This window comes from Salvelinus namaycush, chromosome 22 (genome assembly GCF_016432855.1).
Source record: "Salvelinus namaycush isolate Seneca chromosome 22, SaNama_1.0, whole genome shotgun sequence".
Taxonomy (NCBI): Eukaryota; Metazoa; Chordata; class Actinopteri; order Salmoniformes; family Salmonidae; genus Salvelinus; species Salvelinus namaycush.
Genome location: NC_052328.1, coordinates 24930437 through 24951477, shown reverse-complemented (window position 1 = coordinate 24951477; position 21041 = coordinate 24930437). Strand labels below are relative to the sequence as shown.

The 21041-nt window shown below is 40.8% G+C and overlaps 2 protein-coding genes across 4 annotated transcripts; one reads left to right on the top strand and one right to left on the bottom strand.

Annotated features, from left to right (window-relative positions):
- The first annotated feature begins 924 nt into the window (after positions 1 to 924).
- On the top strand, positions 925 to 7060 carry tmem26a (transmembrane protein 26a). The gene is made up of 6 exons (XM_038960907.1): positions 925 to 1129; positions 3493 to 3589; positions 3691 to 3780; positions 4548 to 4756; positions 5188 to 5267; positions 6358 to 7060. Exons 1-6 carry the CDS (start codon positions 936 to 938, stop codon positions 6756 to 6758), a joined length of 1071 nt encoding a protein of 356 aa, XP_038816835.1. The 5' UTR covers positions 925 to 935; the 3' UTR covers positions 6759 to 7060.
- Positions 7061 to 11148: 4088 nt separating this feature from the next.
- Positions 11149 to 16999, bottom strand: LOC120017692 (cyclin-dependent kinase 1). 3 transcript variants are annotated; one of them, XM_038960620.1, is made up of 8 exons: positions 16881 to 16999; positions 16332 to 16374; positions 15984 to 16140; positions 14045 to 14168; positions 13303 to 13473; positions 12148 to 12311; positions 11761 to 11902; positions 11149 to 11516 (listed from the first exon to the last, which is right to left on the bottom strand). In XM_038960620.1, exons 2-8 carry the CDS (start codon positions 16366 to 16368, stop codon positions 11403 to 11405), a joined length of 909 nt encoding a protein of 302 aa, XP_038816548.1. In that variant the 5' UTR covers positions 16369 to 16374; positions 16881 to 16999; the 3' UTR covers positions 11149 to 11402. The 3 variants fall into 3 exon arrangements, with proteins under 3 accessions (XP_038816548.1, XP_038816547.1, XP_038816546.1); XM_038960619.1 differs by having other exon boundaries at positions 16869 to 16992; XM_038960618.1 differs by having other exon boundaries at positions 16843 to 16965.
- Between the last annotated feature and the right edge of the window lie 4042 nt (positions 17000 to 21041).

Sequence of the window (21041 nt, the reverse complement as noted above, 5' to 3'; positions counted from 1 at the left end):
GTTTTTGCCTTAAGTAACTATCTGTCTTAATGTCTTAAGTAACCATCCCAAACGTAAAATATTATCATACCAATTTGATTGTCTCGGATTTACGGTTACTATGAGACCAGGCTGTCCCAGCAGCTAATGTTAGGCTGTTTTTAGCTTGCTAAATAAATAGCTGAATAAATAAATAGTTTGACTGTATTGACATTCGCAGCCTTAGTTAGCTAACGTTACATTCGTCAGTTTTTGTCCATAATATTGAGTGAAACTGAAAGTGCATACTGAATGGCTGGAGGAAGCAAACAATGTACCATGCCAGCTGCGATTTACAACCTGATAGCAATATTTGTTAGACTACCAAGAAATGTATTGGTGAATTATATGAATCATGCATTGAATTGCATCCATCTATTCTGCCAACAATGCCTTACTCTACGTCATGGACTTTTGAGTAAAATATAACCTATTTTTAGAACCTCTTGCAAAGTTTGTTTTGTAGCATAAACTGGGATTTTGATATTTTTTTTTACTGATATGATTGTCTGTTTCATATCTGCTAATAGAGACCCTACTGAGTATTTTACACCCCACTTTAACTGAGACAGGTAGAAAAGTTTTCGCTCTACAGCCCAATATTCACAACATGTATGTCGACATTGTATTTTTTCATTATTGGTCTATTTTGAAAACCATATTTTTTTTATTTGCTTTCATAAATTACCTATAGCATTTTCTTGGCACAATTAAAGTGGCCATTGATTAAAATTCAATATAATTTGAATGCGTTATCCACATTGCAATGTTTTGGAATGCAGGCTTTTATTTGTAAGTTTTTATATTACCATATGAAAATGACATCATTGTTTGTGCTGCTGCTGGAGTACAAGTGGCTGTGTGGGAGTTTCATGAATAACGGGACACTAGCTGTCGAATCTTTACTCTTCAGTATTATGGCGTTTGTGGTCAAATTTTCGTGTGCGGTAGTTACTAGGTTGCTTTTTATTCTTATCTCACTCATCGGAGTTTGGAGAGTGACATTGGTTAAAGATGACAATATCTACTGGTTTCTGACATTCCTCTTTCTACCTCTCGTTGTCGAAATGATAATAACTTTGAAAAGAAGAAAGGGAAAAGATTATAAATGGTAAGATGCTGTTCATTTATTTAGTCTTCTGAGTAGGCTTCGTACACTATTTTGCACATCATTATACTGTGCGTAATTTGTCATGTGCAGGCTATCCACATTTTAATCCTAAATACATAACAGACAAATTAACAAGATAAAGTGCTAAATTAAGTTTTTCTGGGGAAGAGTCATATTCATTTATTTTTTTACTGTACAACTGACTACATCCCCCTTCCCCCTCCCTAGAGAGTCCTTATCCAGCTGCTTATCCCATTGTGCTAAATAAAATGTCCCGGTGTACATCCCCCTTCCTAGAGAGTCCTTATCCAGCTGCTTATCCCATTGTGCTAAATAAAATGTCCCGGTGTCACGGCAGTCAAAGGGAGGAGACCAAGGCGCAGCGTGGGATGCATACATTCTTCTTTATTACAAAGAACGAACACTAAACAAACTAACAAAATAACAAACGAACCGTGAAGCTATACAAAAATGAGTGCTGACAGGCAACTTCACATAGACAACTACCCACAAATACTTGTGGGTAAAGGCAACCTAAGTATGGTTCTCAATCAGAGACAACGATAGACGGCTGCCTCTGATTGAGAACCACACCCGGCCAAACACACAGAAATACAAATCATAGAAAAAGGAACATAGAATGCCCACCAAAATCACACCCTGACCAAACCAAAATAGAGACATAAAAAGCTCTCTACGGTCAGGGCGTGACAATACCCCCCCCCCAAAGGTGCGGACTCCGGCCGCAAAACCTGAACCTATAGGGGAGGGTCTGGGTGGGCATTTCTCCGCAGTGGCGGCTCTGGTGTGGGACTTAGACCCCACTCCACCTCTGGCTTGGCCTCTAAAGCGGGGACCCTTGCCGCCGACCCCGGACTGGGGACCCGCATAGCGGGCCCCGGACTGGGGACCATCGTAGCAGGCCCCGGGCTGGAGGGCGCCTCTGGAGGCTCCGGGCTGGAGGCCGTCTCTGGAGGCGCCGGGCTGGGCGCAAGAACAGGACTCACCGGGATGGGGAGACATACAGGAGGCCTCTTCCTTGGCCGAGGCACCGGATACACTGGGCCGTGGAGGCGCACTGGCGGTCTCGAGCGCAGAGCTGGCACCACCCGTTCTGGCTGGATGCCCACTTCCACCCGGCAAATGCGGGACGCTGGCACCGAGCACACCGGCCTGTGAATGCTCGGCCGAGACACAGTGCGCATCACCCCATAGCACGGGGCATGACCAGTCACATGCTCGCCACGGTAAGCACAGGGAGTTGGCTCAGGTCTCCAACCTGACTCTGCCACACTCCCCGTGTTCCCCCCCCCAAAAAATTGGGGTGGCTGCCTCTCGGGCTTCCTTGCCAGCCGTGTTCCCTCATAACACTGGTTCCCTTTTCCTGCTGCCTCCGCGCTCCTGGCTGCCTCCACCTGTTCCCATGGGAGGCGATCCCTTCCAGCCAGGATCTCCTCCCATGTGTAGGATCCCTTGCCGTCCAGGATGTCCTCCCATGTCCAGTCCTCTCTTCCACGCTGCTTGGTCCTTTGGTGGTGGGTAGTTCTGTCACAACCGTCAAAGGCGCAGCGTGGGATGCGTACATTCTTCTTTATTACAAAGAACGAACACTAAACAAACTAACAAAATAACAAACGAACCGTGAAGCTATACAAAAATGAGTGCTGACAGGCAACTACACATAGACAACTACCCACAAATACAGGTGGGAAAAGGCAACCTAAGTATGGTTCTCAATCAGAGACAACGATAGACGGCTGCCTCTGATTGAGAACCACACCCGGCCAAACACACAGAAATACAAATCATAGAAAAAGGAACATAGAATGCCCACCCAAATCACACCCTGACCAAACCAAAATAGAGGCATAAAAAGCTCTCTACAGTCAGGGCGTGACACCTGGGACAAATTGGGATAGGGTGGTACCCCTAGACTGAAGAATAACATGTCTGTCTGCCACATCTCCCTCTGAGAGAACACTTCCTGTGCTCCCAAAATAATATGTGATTGTTTTGTCAAACATTATGATGAAGTCATAAAGAGGATAAAGTGGTTAGGAATATTTTCATTCTGGCATGTGTTGGTTCTATTTGGTGTTATTTGTTTTACCACTGTGTTTTTTTCTTTGCGCTTAACATTTTTTGTTGTAATTTTACATGCATTTATTTATTTTTCTTTTTTCCCACTGCTGTATCATTTGTGCTGGATTTCTATTCTGTGGGCATAAGATATAAAACACATATATACACAGAAAATTGACCATGATTTGTGGATCACTTTGAAGAGGTGCGTGAATCTCTAAAATGCATGTGAATGGAATAAAGAGTTAATAAATAAAGTTCCTTTTCTCCTCCAACCCGAGGTTCTCGCCAGCCATTATGTTGTTCCTTGTCAGTATCATTCCATCCATCTGGATTCTGGAACTACATCATCAGCATCACAACTCTAGTGACCTCCAGGTACAGAAAACAGAGAAGGAGAGAAATCCCACAACTCCATGTTCAATGTATGCATGACAGTTATCAAACATTTTCTTACAACTTCACTTATCTCATTTCAGTGCAAGAAACTGGACTCATGGGAAAATGTGAGAAGCATGATTTCTCTGAACGAAACGGTTGGGAATTTAACGGTTCAAACCTATCTAAAGGTAAATACTGGAACTGGTTTTAATTTCTTTACTATTTTGCCTTTTACCCTTTTGTATATACGCTACATGACCAAACATATGTTGACTTGTTGGAAAGGTGGCATCCTGTGACAGTGCCACTTTGAAAGTCACAGAGCTCTTCAGTAAGACCATTCTACTGCCAATGTTTGTCTATGGAGATTGCATGGTTGTCTGCTCGATTTTATACACCTGTCAGCAACGGGTGTGGCTGAAATAGCCGAATCCACTAATTTGAATGGGGTGTCCATATACTCTTGTAAATATAGTGTATATTCTGACCATTCACTCAATATTTCATCATAGCATGAATCAAGTGACTAGAGTCTTATGATGTTGACTGTATAATGGCAAGCCCTGTGTTTGTCATGATTTCTAACTAAATGTTTTTTGCCATTGTGCGTACCCAGAAATGCTTGTCTAGTGCAAATGTTTCCTTGGAATTAGGGCCAGGACCCTTGACCTTAATCGAGAAATAAACTTGCAAACATTCAGAAGACAAGTCCTTATGAAATATATTCAGAAGGCCTTTCTGCACAGATGTATTTGGGAATACACAGTCAACGAGGGTGACATCTAAGTATACTTTTCGTTATTAACATATAAGGTTATTTCTATGGCAGTGACATGGCTCTTAGGGGTAATTAGCGGACTCTTCTTCCCTTCATATCTTGAGGCTTTCCAAAAGTAAATTTTCTAGTGCTTATTATCTGTGGTTTGAACCTCTGTTCCTTCTCTTGACATTCAAGGGTCTTGACCAACTCTTGTCCACGGTTTGTCCCAACGACTGGATCCTGGCCCTCCATCAGGTCCTTCTAATCCTACTCATCATAGGGAAGTGGCTACTCCCACTGGGGGGCGGGGTCACACGGGAGGAGCTCTCCCAGCTCCTGCTCATCTTCGTTGGCACAGCAGCTGACATCTTGGAGTTCACCAGTGAAACACTGTCTGATGTCAAGTAGGTGTCCGACCTTTTGATTGACTTTACTGACTGCGGCTAAAAGCTTCTCAGAGGATTTCAGAGCCTTTAGCAGACTTTACTAGATCCCAGTGTTCTCACATTAATCTGGTGACCTAACTGCCTTTAGTGGTGTGTTGAGTTTTTGACTCCATATAGACTTTTGTATCACAAGGAACGACAATACTGCAGTGCTACTTAAATATTTACTAGTTACACACTTACTAAGTTACTACTAAGTGCGCATGCAACGTTTTACTTACTAGTTACTAAATAGTAGCAATACTGTAACAACCAGTGGTGAAATTCTCTCAAAATCACTCTGAGAATTCATCAATGTAAAATCCTAGAATTTACCTAAAAAACTAAAACCGTTAACAACAGTGGACATGCATTGACTTGTTGAGCTGTATGTTCCGTATTCCTCCCAGGGAAAACAGCCCTCAGCTGGTGTACATCATCTTGGCGGTGTGGACCTGGAGCATGTTACAGTTTCCTCTCCATCTGGCCGGTGGGTCTCTACATTTCATAATATTATTAATATCAGCAGTGAACTTAACTATCCTTGACTTTTGGCCAACAGACACAGGCTATCGGGATCTGTCCGAATGTTGAGGTTCGTATTCTTGAGGGTGAATTACAGATTTGATGTATTTTATATGCTGATGCCAAGACTTTCATGGTGGGTTTGAGGGTTCATTTTGAGTGGTACGGCCATGTCATAGACAACATTGTGGATGTCACATCTTTGAAGGCAAACCTTTCCTTCTCTGTTGTAGACATAGACCTGCAGAGAGCCTCCCCCCATGGCCCCACCAGCTTTCTCAAGTTATCTGTTTGTAGCATGACTGTGGCCAGAAAATACTCTTGTCAGTGGAGTATTGATAATGTTTTAGGTAAACTCAATATGGGATCTGTTTAGACTTTGGCTAAACATTTGAAAGGAGGCAAACTAGCTCTATCGTAGCCATGTTGCTACATAAACAGCTGAGCAGATTTGTTTGCTATCACCATTTTTACTTCCTACACAAACTGCAATGATCTCACCAATGATAAAAGCAAACTTTATTTAGTACAGTCGGAAACTCAGTTTTATCATCAGTATGGCTAAAATTGGAAAATGCAGCAACACATATGGACTTTTATATTGCGTACCGTACAGTGATTTGATGTGTCAGCTTTATAAACAGATTATGGCTCACTTCTTCTTTGGTTCGTCATTGCTTGGCTGATGGATTAGGCTATTGACAGGCAAACTGCCAATAACCCAGACCTCCTGAAATCCATTATAGCCATGTGGCTAAACAATTCAGGGTTGAGGATCATAAAGAGTTCATTGCGGCCTCCCTTGTTCTCAGACCCACCCCTATCTACTGAATTATTCACAACCTGAAATGATTTACTAGAAGCGGATACGTAACCATCCACTCAACACACATAACATTATGAGGATGCACATAGAATATGCAATTCTATAAATCTACTATTAGCCTGTTGAAGACCTCAACGAAAATACTTCAGGCCTTCAGCCCTAGTTTACAACAATATGTGAAAATAGTTTTTGAAACTCAACTCGTGTGTGTGTGTGTGTGTGTCCTTAGTGGTGAACTCAAAGCCAGAAAGCGAGGGTGAGGGCCAAGGCGATTCCCTCCTGACCAAGCACAGCACAGACATATGGAGCATCATTGAGAGCCTATTCATCCAGGATGGCCCTTTCCTTGTGGTCCGGCTCACCGTCATGACCTACTTTGATGTCTTCCACCAGATGTTGGTGTTCTTTGCCATTAAAAACTTCCTGGTGGTCATCCTAAACTTCTACCGGCTGGCCGTCATATGCCAGAACTACAGACCTGTAGTCAGGTCCAGAAGCAGCACTAACATCCCTGATTGTAGTAGGGTAGAGGTGGAGAGGAAGTATGGGGAGGGGAGGTTGGAGAGAGACAAGGTTCCTGCCTCTGCTTTGGAGGAAGTTAATACAGACTGTGAAAGTACCATTACGTAGTGCACCGTTTATACAATGCACAAGTTCAATATTGGACAGGATTTGTGAGTTCAAAAGCTGGAATTAATTATGTGACTTGACATTTCCATGGGTAAAGAGAAGGAGAGACAGAAACCGTTTAAAAGTCACAAGCATATATTCAATTTCAGCTCAGCTGATTTTCTACAGTATTTTAACTTTTTTGTAATGTTTTTACCCCTTTGACAAAAATGACATGGCTTAGAAGTTTACCCCAAAGGTATATGAAATAGAAGAAATGTCACGTTCCTGACCTTATTTTCCTTTGTTTTACTTTGTTTAGTTGGTCAGGACGTGAGCTGGGTGGGTAGTCTATGTTATGTGTTTCTATGTTGGGTTAAATGTGTTGCCTGATATGGTTCTCAATTAGGGGCAGGTGTTTGACGTTTCCTCTAATTGAGAACCATATTAAGGTAGGCTGTTCTCACTGTTTGTTTGTGGGTGATTGTTCCTGTGTCTGTATGCACCACACGGGACTGTTTCGTGTTTTCGTTCGTTTGTGTAGTCTGTACCTGTTCGTGCGTTCTTCGTGTATATGTAAGTTCTCAAGTTCAGGTCTGTCTACGTTGTTTTGTAGTTTGTTTAAGAGTTTTACCGTCTTCGTCTGTCTGTAAATAAATTCATTATGTCTTCATTCAACGCTGCGTTTTGGTCCGACCCTTACTCCTCCTCCTCATCCGAGGAGGCATTAGACAGCCGTTACAAGAAAAATGTTTGAGTTAGCAAACAAAGAGTATGACTGTAAAGGTAGGCAGCCAAATGTAACTGTCCACAGCTGACAAAATCAATCCAATTTTGTTTTCCAAAGGGTTGGTTTTGACGATGGGAAAAGGTGTGATTATGCAGTGGTTTCGGAAAGTATTCAGACCCCTTCCCTTTTTCAACATTTTGTTACGTTACAGACTTATTCTAAAATTGATTAAATAAAATGTTCCTCATCAATATACACACAAAACCCCATAAGGACAAAGCGAAAACAGGTTTTTAGGAAATACCTTATTTACATAAGTATTCAGACCCTTTGCTATGAGACTCGAAATTGAGCTCAGGTGCCTCCTGTTTCCATTGATCATCCTTGAGATGTTTCTACAACATGATTGGAGTCCACCTGTGGTAAATTCAATTGATTGGTCATGATTTGGAAAGGCACACACCTGTCTATATAAGGTCCCACAGTAGACAGTTCATGTCAGAGAAAAAACCAAGCCATGAGGTCGAAGGAATTGTCCATAGAGCTCAGAGACAGGATTGTGTCGAGGCACAGATCTGGGGAAGGGTACCAAAACATTTCTGCAATGTTGGAGGTACCCAAGGTACAGTAGCCTTCATCATTCTTCAATGGAAGAAGTTTGGAACCACCAAGACGTGAATGCGCTGTATGTTACTGTACTGTAAAACGCCTGGTTGAATTGAGTTTAGAATTTCATAGGGGTGAAATGGCGGGCAGTTTCATTTGTATTTTCTTCGTTTTAAATGTATTCATATTCTTTATTTCCATACAGGTAGATTGTTTTTTGTATTTTATGTTATTTCAATCATTGAAAAAAATGTATTCAGTGAACATATTTTAGACTTGACCATTTGTACTGTCTGGGTAGTCTACATACAGCAGATTTGGGAGGTCTTTATTATTTGCATTCATTTTTAACAAAAGCTGCAAATCAATCCAAAGTCAAGACCTTATCAATTAAGCCTCATTGTTGGGCATTGTTTCTGGGTGCTGGTAAGTGTCTATCCCTATTCTTCCACATCGCCTAAGAGCCTGTACGTTATTTATGATGAGGGATACCTGGAGAATGTAGGACCTCTCTGAAATAATAATGGATGACCTTCCCTTCATTCAAATATATTTTTACCCGACCCTACTTGGAACGCTTAAAAAAAAAGTGACCCCCCTACAACCAATATAATAATTAAAACAAACTGGACAGCAGAGAACATGCCTACTGTTTACCCTCAACCCTAGGACAGACCAGAGCATTAGATATGTTTTTGTTTTTTAAGCATTACATTGCAAAGTAACCAGAAGGTTGTGGACCTGGGACACCAGGTGGGTGCAATTAATTATCAGGTAGAACAGAAACCTTATGAGGGCTGGAGCCTGCTGGTTAAGAGTTGAATACACATGGCCTATAGCATCGGGCACAAATTGAGATATAATAAGCAACTTTGAGCAATATGACATTTAATTGATTACAAATTACATGACCCTCCCCCTCTGACTGAAATTGAGAAAGCATGATATCCCCCATTTTCCTCTGGGTAACAATGTTGTACATTTTGACCACTCCTGGGTTATCTTTACATCACAGCCTGGGTTATCTTTACATCACAGAATGACTACTCACTCTCTAGGGTGAGTCCTCAGTGAGAACAATGCAGTCATACTAGGGGCAGAATGTAGGTCAATGTATAAATGGCATTTTATTCTGGGTGAGGATGACTTATGAAAAACAAACTGAATATGTTCAATAGAAATACATTAGTCTATCCCTCATGCAGCAGCCTTTTGTTTTTAAATTGAAAGCCTGCTGTTTTATTTTCAACACTTGCCATTTATAAGCAATGAGTGACAGGCCAAGAATACAAAAGACCAAGCAACTAGAATGCCACATAACAAATCACTATTCATGTGAATTCACTTCACTCCCACTCTACTGTGCTTCTTTGTTGGAAGTGCCTGCAGTTTAGCCCAATGCATGAAGGAAACATGAAGAAAATACCTCTTCCTACACAACAGTGATCAATTAGGCACAAAGGGAGCGTTCCAGATACACAAATTCTGAAGAAAATCTGAGATTATTTTATTAAATTCCTACACTTCTCTAAAACCTGATATCTGAATTACACTAGCATCACTTAACTAAATATGGTAGGATACAATGAGCTAGTCCACTTTGAACATTGTTTAAACCAGTGCAGTCAACATTCTGTATAATTTTGTACAACAGCTGATGAAACACTGTAAAAGTGTGAAAAAAATGTGATGTGTTATTTTGCAGGATGGCGTTTTGGCTTGCCTGGTGACATCACCAGGTGGTATAAGTTAATAGACCAATAACAACTACAGTTCCGAACCGCTCTGCCAATAAATTAATTTCACGGCCGTGTCATGAAAAGTTGCACCAGAAAGGGGTTTGTTTACATTGAAGTGAATAGAGAATCCTCTAACCTCAAATGCAGCTGGTGCAAATTAACACTTAATTCGATGGTTATGGTCAACATCGCAGATGTCATCGGAGGATTGATTACCAAGCAAGATATCACTAACAGAGGTAGATAAACCCAGAAAAATATACTTGAACATACTGTGGCTATAGCCATCAGTCTGGTGTTTTCATGGTCATCACTCACTTAAGTTTGTCAAGGTCCCGCAATCAGCATTCACTATCCTGCTAGTTTAGTGAGAATGCGTGCTTGTAAACACAATATTGCTATAACAGCTTGTTTTCAGGTTACATATGCCTCCTCCACTCAGAATATTGATTCACAGTGGTTAATGCACCGCTTTGGTGCACTTCCCCATGGGAAATATATCACAGTTTTATAAACGATTATGGAAAACTATTACAGTAAGGCACTTGTCATCCAGAAACTATTTGATATTGAGAACTGCTACAATGGGCATTTAATGCTATTAAAAACAAATATGGTCATTTCCTTCTTATCACACTAATCAGTCTCCAGCGCATCCTTTTACTTTTAACAGAAAGGAACCTCCCTGTTCTGCTAGGGAAGACATCCACAACTAACCCCCTTATTTAAATTTTAGTCCTGTAGCAGATGCTCTAATACAGAGGGATTCAAAGGAGCAATTGGGGTTAAGTGCATTGCTTAATAAGGGCACAGACAGATTTTTCACGTCGGCTCAGGGATTCGAACCAGCGACCTTCGGGTCACTGGCCCAACACCCTTAACCGCTAGGCTACATGCCGCCTCAATGGAGGACCATGTATGACACCAAGTAAAACCAGGCAGGATGCACAGACTTAATTCCAGTTTGGGAATATATGCAACTGTCAAGAAAAGCATTACACAACTTTAAAACAAATGCAGTATAGGTTGGCCAACTTAAACTTGCCCTAAAAAGGAATCTAACAGTTTCCTTCTGCCAGCCAGACAAAATACTGTGTTGGAGGAACTGGTTAGTTTTTTTTATCCCAGTATAATATATTTTCTTACGCCATCTCTTAAAACAAATGGTTTGGTACTAGTTTTAAACAAGTCTAGAGGAAGAATTATGTTATACCCTGATACGGTATGCCTGGCAAAAAAAGACACGTTTGAAAGCATCAAACAACGCAGGAATCCTGCAACAGTGACAGATTAACAGTTATTATTCCCCAATAAAAAAAAACTACTAACACACAACTTAAAAGTAACGGATCTAGAAAAGTGCACTTTATTGAAAATATACTACCTTTGAATGTAACCTTAAGTACATGTCACTTTAGATCCAAACCGGTTTCTTTTTTTAAACGCTATTTACAGAATAATGATTAATATTACCGGTAGATAGAAAAAGGACAAACAAAGAAAAAACAAACATACAAACAAAACCAGACAATCAATATGCTTCCATAATTGTACTATTTTTCAGGTCCTTTGAGTCGAGCTGTGTGGTGTTTACATCTTGACCGTGCTGGCAGGTAGAATGGTTTTGTCCAGGTCGTCAAAGTATGGATGGCTCATAGCCTGTCTGGCAGAGATCCTCTTGGGTGGGTCATAGATTAGCGTTTTCTTTGAGAGGAAAAAAATTTATTCACTTCATAACCTTCTACAGAAGGTGGGACATGGTCATATGTATGTGTATTCTAAAGGCTACTGCTGGGCTAACGGAACAATAGGTCACTTCAATATCACTAATGCTATCCAAAACACAACCAGCCGCTTGAAAAAGACACATGAGCACAGGGCTTCTACAGCAACAATGTTTCATAATGAATCAATCTAAATAAAATCAAGGAGAATGGTGAAATCTTACAGCGAGCAGATCAATGCCGTTCTTGTCCAGGTTCTTCACCATGGAAGACAGGTTCCCAGACTTCCACTTGGGGAACGTGTTCTTGTAGTCAGGCAGAGACTCCACCTCTGGCCAGATGTCATTGTTGGGAGTACCAAGGGTCCTGAAACAGGAGGAGACAACAATGCTTGATAAATACTTCACCCAAGCCAATGTGATATGTCCATCATGGAGCAATTGTCTCTGTTGACTGTCTAACTTGTCTGTGTCAATAAATTTGAGATGGCTCGTTGCTCACGAAAAGATCAATCAAATGTCAGGCATCAAACTTATTGATTAACCAACCTAGATGTTGCTACTAGTAGGATTGGGTATATTACAGATGTGTATACTCGTATGCAAATATACCTGAAGATCCTGAAAAGCTGGTCTATCTCCGAGTCTCCGTGGAAAAGTGGTTTCTTTGTGGCCAACTCTGCAAAGATGGTCCCGATACTCCAGACATCCACAGGGGTGGAGTACCGTGGGGCCCCCAGCAGCACCTCAGGAGCCCTGTACCACAGTGTCACAACCTGGACACAAAGACACAGTTAATGAGCTTATTAACATGTGTGCATACACACCCCTTATGATAGCTTAACTTTACAATGCTATCTGCTAATTAGTGATGTGCAGCTGGCGGACGATTCATTCTTTTTGAACAACTTTTTACTGACTCGAGAGTCCAGATTAATTTTTCAGAGTAACTTGTTCATTTCAGATTTTTCGTTTGACCTGCTGGCCGCAATGAATTCTACAGCAGGATTAATACGCGCTCCTCCACCTCAGTGGCTCCGGAGACATGCTCCGACGAGCAAATGTCCATCATGTGATCTATTTTCCCTGGTGCGCGATGCAGGCAGTATAGAGGAGAAAAATACGTTTAGAACTGATAACTTAAAGAATGGCGCAAGAATGTATGCTATTAATTGATTATTGAATGTTAACTCGATGGACACAGCTTTGTAGAACCAAAACATTCACAGCCTGCCTTTGCTCAACACTCGGTTAAAATCTATACCGATTGCGGACGCAACTAGACCTCATTTAAAAAGGTATCAGGAAACAATATTTTTTGTATGCCTAGCAATCACAAATGTACATGGTCTGAAGCAAAGATATACAAGTCTGTCACAAATGACAGGTCCAATAACAAGCCACCTATGGTGAACGAGAGGCTTGTAGAATCATGATTCTATCTAGTTTTTTTGTTCATCGTTTGCCAGTAGGGGCTTCTGTGTGCTCTGGGTATTACTAAATCAAAATTGTATTTTTTTAACTGACTTGCCTACTTAAATAAAGGTTAACAAATTCTTATTTACAATGACCACCAACGCTGGGCCAATTGTGCGCTGCCCTATGGGACTCCCAATCACAGCCGGATGTGATACATCCCAGATGAACGAAATGAGTTGTTATTTTGACCGAACGAGATAAAAAGATCAGAGTCAGTAAAAACAGCCCAATTTCCCATCACTACTGCTAATGCTCTTCGGAAATTAACTACGTGGTGTTCTGGCTTACCTCATGGGTATATACCCGGACTGGCACCCCGAAAGCCCTGGCCAACCCAAAGTCTGCCAGCTTGATCACTCCCTTGTTGTCAATCAGCAGGTTCTGAGGTTTCAGGTCTCTGTGGAGGACCCTTCTACAGTGGCAGAACAGGATGCCTTCCAAGATCTGGTACAGATAGCTCTGGATGGACAGGAGATGGCAACAGAGGGTTAAAATGAACCTACTAGCAAGAAACCATTTGTTTAGTCTGACAACTTGGACTAAAACACTAAGTTGGTATAGCGTAAAACTTTCAATGAATAGACTGGGCATTTATTTGCTTCAATCACTGAGCACAACCGGTACCTATTAAAAGACAGTCTTCTAGTTGAGCTAGGTGTCTGGTTTCAACAGTAGCGTGCAGTCTGACTGAAAGCCCAATTTGTCAAGCCAGCCTGTACTAAAAGCAAAGTCGGAGGCACTACGGTCACTTACAGTGGTGTTACATCTCCTTCGCTTTCACCCTGATCATTTTGTGGGAATATCAGAACTGTGTCCATGGTAACCTCGTAAACAATTCATTTAGACCCTGTGTTTATTTGCCGAATGTGTGCAATTACCCGGCTATTAAAAGGGTCAGACGGCTATTTGAGACGTAGCGTTTAATTGAAGTTTCACAGTACTCAGTAGTATCAAGAGCAGATAGTGAAAAAAAGAGATCAAAACAAGGTTGTGTGCATCATGACTGTCATGCCCTCAGTGGGGCCCACACCTTCACAAGCATGGGGTCCATGTACTGGCCCGAGGGGATAGAGTCTAGGTATTTCTTCAGGTCCATGGACAGGAACTCAAAGATGAGGTACAGTCTGGACTCCTGCATCAGCACATCTAGAAGCCTGTTTGGAAACAAAACACATGGGAAACAAACATAGGCTATTTACTTACAGTTGAAGTCGGAAGTCTACTTACACTTAGGTTGGAGTCATTAAAACTCGTTTTTCAACCACTCCACAAATTTCTTGTTAACAAACTATAGTTTTGGCAAGTCGGTTAGGACATCTACTTTGTGCACGACACAAGTAATTTTTCCAACAATTGTTTAGACAGATTATTTCACTGTATCACAATTCCAGTGGGTCAGAAGTTTCATACACTAAGTTGACTGTGCCTTTAAACAGCTTGGAAAATTCCAGAAAATGATGTCATGGCTTTAGAAGCTTCTGATAGGCTAATTGACATAATTTGAGTCAATTGGAGGTGTACCTGTGGATGCATTTCAAAACCTACCTTCAAGCCCTCTTGGCTTGACATCATGGGAAAATCAAAAGAAATCATCCAAGACCTCAGAAAAACAATTGTAGACCTCAACCAGTCTGGTTCATCCCTGAGAGCAATTTCCAAACGCCTGAAGGCACCACGTTCATCTGTACAAGCAATAGTACGCAAGTATAAACACCATGGGACCACGCCGCCGTCATACCGCTCAGGAAGGAGACGCCTTCTGTCTCCTAGAGATGAACGTACTTTGGTGCGAAATGTGCAAATCAATCCCAGAACAGCAGCAAAGGACCTTGTGAAGATGCTGGAGGAAACAGGTACAAAAGTATCTATATCCACAGTAAAAACGAGTCCTATATCGACATAACCGGAGGCCCCTCAGAAAGGAAGAAGCCACTACTCAAAAACCACCATAAAAAAAGCCAGACTACGGTTTGCAACTGCACAAAGGGACAAAAATCGTCCTTTGGAGAAATGTCCTCTGGTCTGATGAAACAAAAATTTAACTGTTTGGCCATAATGACCAGCGTTATGTTTAGAGGAAAAAGGCATATGCTTGCAAGCCGAAGAACACCATCCCAACCGTGAAGCACGGGGGTGGCAGCATCATGTTGTTGGGGTGATTTGTTGCAGGAGGGACTGACGCACTTCACAAAATAGATGGCATCATGAGCCAGGAAAAGTATGTGGATATATTGAAGCAACATCTCAAGACAGACAGGAAGTTAAAGCTTGGTCGCAAATGTGTCTTCCAAATAGACAATGACCCAAGCATACTTCCAAAGTTGTGGCAAAATGGCTTCAGAACAACAAAGTCAAAGAGTGGCCATCACAAAGCCCTGACCTCAATCCTATAGAAAAGTTGTGGGCAGAACTGAAAAAACATGTGTGCGCAAGGAGGCCTACAAACCTGACTCGGTTACACCAGCTCTGTCAAGAGGAATGGGCCAAAATACACCAAACTTATTGTGGGAAGCTTGTGGAAGGCTACCCGAAACATTTGACCCAGGTTAAACAATTTAAAGGCAATGCTACCAAATACTAATTGAGTGGATGTAAACTTCTGACCCCCAAAGAAAAAGCTGAAATAAATCTATACTATTATTCTGACATTTCACATTCTTAAAATAAAGTGGTGATCCTAACTGAACTAAGACAGGGAATTGTTACTAGGATTAAATGTCAGGAATTGTGAAAAACTGAGTTTAAATGTATTTGGCTAAGGTGTATGTACACTTCTGACTTCAACTGTATGTATACACTAGACAGATAAACATGATATGACAAATGCTAGACTTGACCAGGCCTTTTTGGCATAATGATGTGTCAGTTTTGAACTGATAAGACAAATCACATGTTTACTTCTCTTGCTGCCTGGCTACTGTAAACACTTTAAGAACCCCACAGACACAAACAGACTGTTTGTTACATACTGTACAACATTAGGGTGTGCTAGCTCTTTGAGAAGAGAGATCTCTCTAACAGCCGTGCTTGGCACTCCCTCCTCCTCACTCTCCAGACGGATCTTCTTCATTGCCACCACCTGGCCTGTCGACTTGTTTCTGCCTTTGTACACAACCCCATAGGTACCTAGAAATCACAGGCACAACTCATTCTTTACTATGGTGTGTAGCTAGTAATTAACGTGATGAATAAGGTATGGTGAATAGATTGTCATAGCTAAAGGAAGACAATCAAATGACATGCACATAAGTCTAGCTAGAGTTGACTCCGAGTGGAGTTTCGGGGGAAAACAAACCAAAGTTGAGCACATAACTTACCCTCTCCGATTTTCTCTATTTTCACGTAATCTTCCATTGTTACCTGAAAAAAAACAGGCTAAATTTGCTACAAAACAAACCAATTATGCCATTTCAAATGAACGACAAGTCAAAAATAGCAAACTGGGTTTGTTTTTGTTTGCACTAACGTTAGCTATGAAACGTGTTAACTGTCCATCTTAAAAGTGATAGGAAATGCAGTCAGCGAATGTGAAAAACAGCCATCTAGCTAATGCGTTAGCTGGCTAATTTAACTAACGTTACCGTAGCTAGCTAGACAACTGAATTAGATAGACATTTAATTAGCTAGCTAGCATCATTATTCGATAACAAAAGCTAAACAGTAAAACCATGCATTACTTTGTGACATGTGACGTGACACCTTTAGTAATAATTTCAAATATCGTTGTTTTTACATGCTGTGCAAATGTTTCCTCAATGCAAGCGAGCTAACTAGCTAAATTGTAAATGCCATGATGACAACTGCTACAATACAATCGACCAAACAAACCTTGTAGCTAAAAAGGTGACACATACATATATAGCTACCTTCCAATATCGTTGTGTAACTTGACTGTAGCTAAATTAACTAGCGAGGTGAATGCGTGTTGCTCTCTTGCAGTCAGCTACGTTACAGTACTGAGTGGGTGCATTCTTTTCGAATTGGCCGCGGCGCTTCAGGCTTTCAAAACCAAGCAATCACGTCGCTCGCTGTCTTTCAAAAGCACCAATCGGGAGGAGGCCAGCTCGAAGCGGGATTATATGGTTTTAAAGCGCGCCGGTGTCGGGAAATGTTTATGGATTAATAAATAATTAGGATTTTTTAGGGGAATGTACCTTCATTTGCCTGATTATTGAAAGAACTTGTTAGAAAAACAGTTTTCACTCAAAAGCATTTTGTCAGACATTTAAAAAATAAAAAGTCCATATTGGTTCAACTTCAAATCGTTTGAAATGTAGATTGGTTACCAGTATATTCATTAATTGTTTAAAAAATATATAATAATCATCCCTGGTCATAGTAATAGCAAATATTTTTTATAACTAACCTCACTATTCTATCTGTGGTATTAGGCTACAACAGCGTTTCCCAAACTCGGTCCTTCCACATAATATTTTCAGTAGAGGACATGTTGGTTCACTGGTCACATGTATTTAGAGCACACAGATGACCCGGAAGTAGGCATACTAGGGATGCACAGGTATGGAGAACACAGAAGAAAAAAAATATGCTCTGGGATGCTTTTATGGAATTTTTACTATGTTACTATGTTTATATCTTTGCTGCTAATAAATGGACAAAAGACCCAACCAAAGAGCTACTTGGAAAGCAGTTGGTTTTGCATGCGTTTATTTACATTTGCAAATTGAAATTCCGTGCTAGAGTGGCTATAGGAGCTTTTGACTTGGTAGCCACTGCAATACCAATTAAATTCCCCCTGAGCTCTTTTGGGTTTACCCTTTTTAGACTATGCACCCTTTTCAAGTAGTCAAACCTATGGGTCAAACACCAGGGTCATGTCCTAACTTGTCAAAAATGCCTGGCTTCAGGAAGTTTAACAGTCAACAAATGGGGAGAGAAAAATGTGACCTGAGTTTCCCCCCATATTTTGAATAATTATTCATCTCTTACAATGACACAAAATGTGAACAATTACATGAAAATAACACTCCATCTGCAAATAAATGATGTTATGCATTTTAGAATGAAGGAAAACATCTTAGAGTTAATTACAAAAGAAGATGAATAAAGGAGTTCAACAGAGCATAAATTATTGCTGCTTTTGGGGTTACATTAATTATGCATAGTGAAGTACTTTCTAATAACTCATTATGCAAAATGCTCAAGGATAAAACATTAGCTAATGATTAAAACACTCCACACTCAACCATATGAATAATGGAGATTAATCTCCTGGCTGGGAGCATAGTTAGGAAAGTTCACAGTGGAACGTAAATGATTGTCACTAGTTACCACAGCCACAAAGTCATAAACCCCGCCATATTGTAATTGTAGAATTGATCTTCTTAAAATCCTCTTTTTTTTGCCTAACCCTAACCATAAATGAAGACCAAAAAGTACATTTTTGTTTTCATGAATTTGTACGATTTAGCCTATTTCGACTATGACTGTGCTATCTAGTGGAAACGAACATCACATAGTTTTATTTTATTTTTACATAATGAACTCATCTGTGTACTCATCAATTGTTCCAGTGACTTTCAAAGTAAAACAACAAGATGGAAATTCAATCAGCAGCATTAGTAGGGTAGTGATCAATTACTTCCAATTATCTGCTTGTTTCTTTATGTAATATGCAGTATTCCTAACAATTGATATAGGTTTCAATGTGTCATGTTTCAGTGGGGATATGTCATATTTCTCACATTCGATGATAATTATCTTATAGGCTAGTGGCCAATGCTCAAAAAGGTATAACAAAGCACAACCATATTTTTCCATATTTCAAAGGCCTCCCATATATGAAATGGATGTTTGTATAAAAATATTTTACTGCAAAAGTGGTTCAATTGATAGATATTTTGGCACACTCCATTAACTCAAAACGTGCACAATAATGGCTGGCTGGAAGGGGGTGGGCAACCTAAACTCATGTAACCCAATATTGTAAGCTCTGATATTGCTAAAATGTAGAATACAAGTAGTCAGTTGTCTGCCCTACATACACATACAAACATTAGGATATCTTAATGCACCTTGGAAATGTAGACCTGTAAAAACATAGATACAATAGTCAGAAATACCAACTATGAATATTTATGATGAATGTACACTTCAGTTTTTGGTAGCTGTTCAATAGACAACTTTCCAAGTCAAATTTGCTCTCAATAAGTGCTGTATGGTCCTGCCTGACAAAAATGCATACATTTATTCAACTAGTGTGCCCAAAGACAGAATAACACAATCAAAATGAACAAGGGCTACTTATATGCAGGCTAAGGTGTTTGAGTGCAATCATGTTGGCCATATTGGATTCAGGATCAAATTGATTATCACCAACAGTCTTTATAGGCATGTGTGTTCTACACAATTCTGAAAATGCCTCTATTTAACAAAATTCATATTTACAGGTGATTTAACCTCCATCAAATGTTATTATGGCAGCCATATTTGATTTTGGACAACATATTAGATTTGAGGCAAAATATGAAGAGATTTTATGATTGCCCCTTTGAATTTATTGCAAGACTAGGGGCTAAAGATACAAAATCCTTCAAAGAACCTTGGACCCCAAAACATTTCATTTCGATGTCTGAGCGATCCGTGTACTGTTCGTTCAATCAATATCCGAACTTAAACAATGAAGACAGATAATCATTTTGACTGCATTAATACATTTTTCTAATGTCATCCACAATATTTAATTAATGAACAGAGACGTATGGGCGTTGAGAGGAAGGGCTGCAACAGGATACGAGTGCTAGTGGTTTTCAAAGTAAAAGCTGTGTGACTATCTGACTATACCTGACCATCACTCCAGCTAGTTAGCTTTCGCCGGGTTAGTTATTCCCACTGGGAATGTATAGTTATAATAAGGGCCACTAAAAAGTAACGTTAGTTAATTGGTGGCTTCACTGACAGACAAGACAGGGAGCTTGTATTAAAAGCCACCAAGCATCGAGCTAAAGGCTAAAGCTGGCCATCATATTAAACAGGTGTGTGTGAGTGTGTGTGTGTGTGTGTGTGTGTGTGTGTGTGTGTGTGTGTGTGTGTGTGTGTGTGTGTGTGTGTGTGTGTGTGTGTGTGTGTGTGTGTGTGTGTGTGTGTGTGTGTGTGTGTGTGTGTGTGTGTGTGTGTGTGTGTGTGTGTGTGTGTGTGTGCGCGCAGGCCTGTCAGTGTGTACACTCAGCTAACACGGCTTGACATACAAAGTTGACTATCACCCACTCTATGCCATCAGGTGAATATGAATGAATTATCAACGATTGTTTATATGGTGTAGGTAGCTAGCTATACTTGGTCCTTCCCTCCACCTAATAATGGCAGAGATGAAAGGAATTAAGATAGACTTTCAATTGTTCAATCATTTGAATTTTCTCAATGGTAATTAGTGAGTATATCTGTAGAGAAATAGGTGGGTATGCTTTGTATGCCTGCGTATTGCCACCACTACAGCTGCACTACTGGGTGAGAAAAGAATCTGGCATTGTTGACAGTGACACAACACATACAGTGCATTCGGAAAGTATTTGGTAGTTTCTGACATTCTTTTCTGCAGATCCTCTCAAGCTCTGTCAGGTTGGATGGGGAGTGTCGCTGCACAGCTTTTTTCAGGTCTCTCCAGAGATGTTCGATCGGGTTCAAGTCCGAGCTCTGGCTGGTCCACTCAAAGACATTCAGAGACTTGTCCCGAAGCCACACCTGTGTTGTCCTGGCTGTGTGCTTAGGATTGTTGTCCTGTTGGAAGGTGAACCTTCATCCTAGTCTGAGCTTCTGAGCGCTCTGGAGCAGGTTTCCATCAAGGATCTCTGTACATTGCTCCGTTCATCTTTCACTCGATCCTGACTAGTCTCCCAGTCCCTGCCGCTGAAAAACATTCCCACAGCATGATGCTGCCACCAAAATGCTTCACTGTAGGGATGGTGCCAGGTTTCCTCCAGATGTGACGCTTGGCATTGAGGCCAAAGAGTTCAATCTTGGTTTCATCAGACCAGAGAATCTTGTTTCTCATGGTCTGAGAGTCCTTA

Excerpts from the sequence above, each read along its gene's own strand:
- tmem26a (XM_038960907.1), top strand. The coding sequence starts at position 936 with ATGGCGTTTGTGGTCAAATTTTCGTGTGCGGTAGTTACTAGGTTGCTT. Across the intron at positions 3,781-4,547 it reads CGGTTCAAACCTATCTAAAG|GGTCTTGACCAACTCTTGTC; the intron begins GTAAATACTGGA and ends TTGACATTCAAG. Across the intron at positions 4,757-5,187 it reads GAAACACTGTCTGATGTCAA|GGAAAACAGCCCTCAGCTGG; the intron begins GTAGGTGTCCGA and ends TATTCCTCCCAG.
- LOC120017692 (XM_038960618.1), bottom strand. The coding sequence starts at position 16,866 with ATGTGTCACCTTTTTAGCTACAAG. Across the intron at positions 16,375-16,842 it reads GTCACCTTTTTAGCTACAAG|GTAACAATGGAAGATTACGT; the intron begins GTTTGTTTGGTC and ends GTTTTTTTTCAG. Across the intron at positions 11,903-12,147 it reads CAGCTTTTCAGGATCTTCAG|GACCCTTGGTACTCCCAACA; the intron begins GTATATTTGCAT and ends CTCCTGTTTCAG.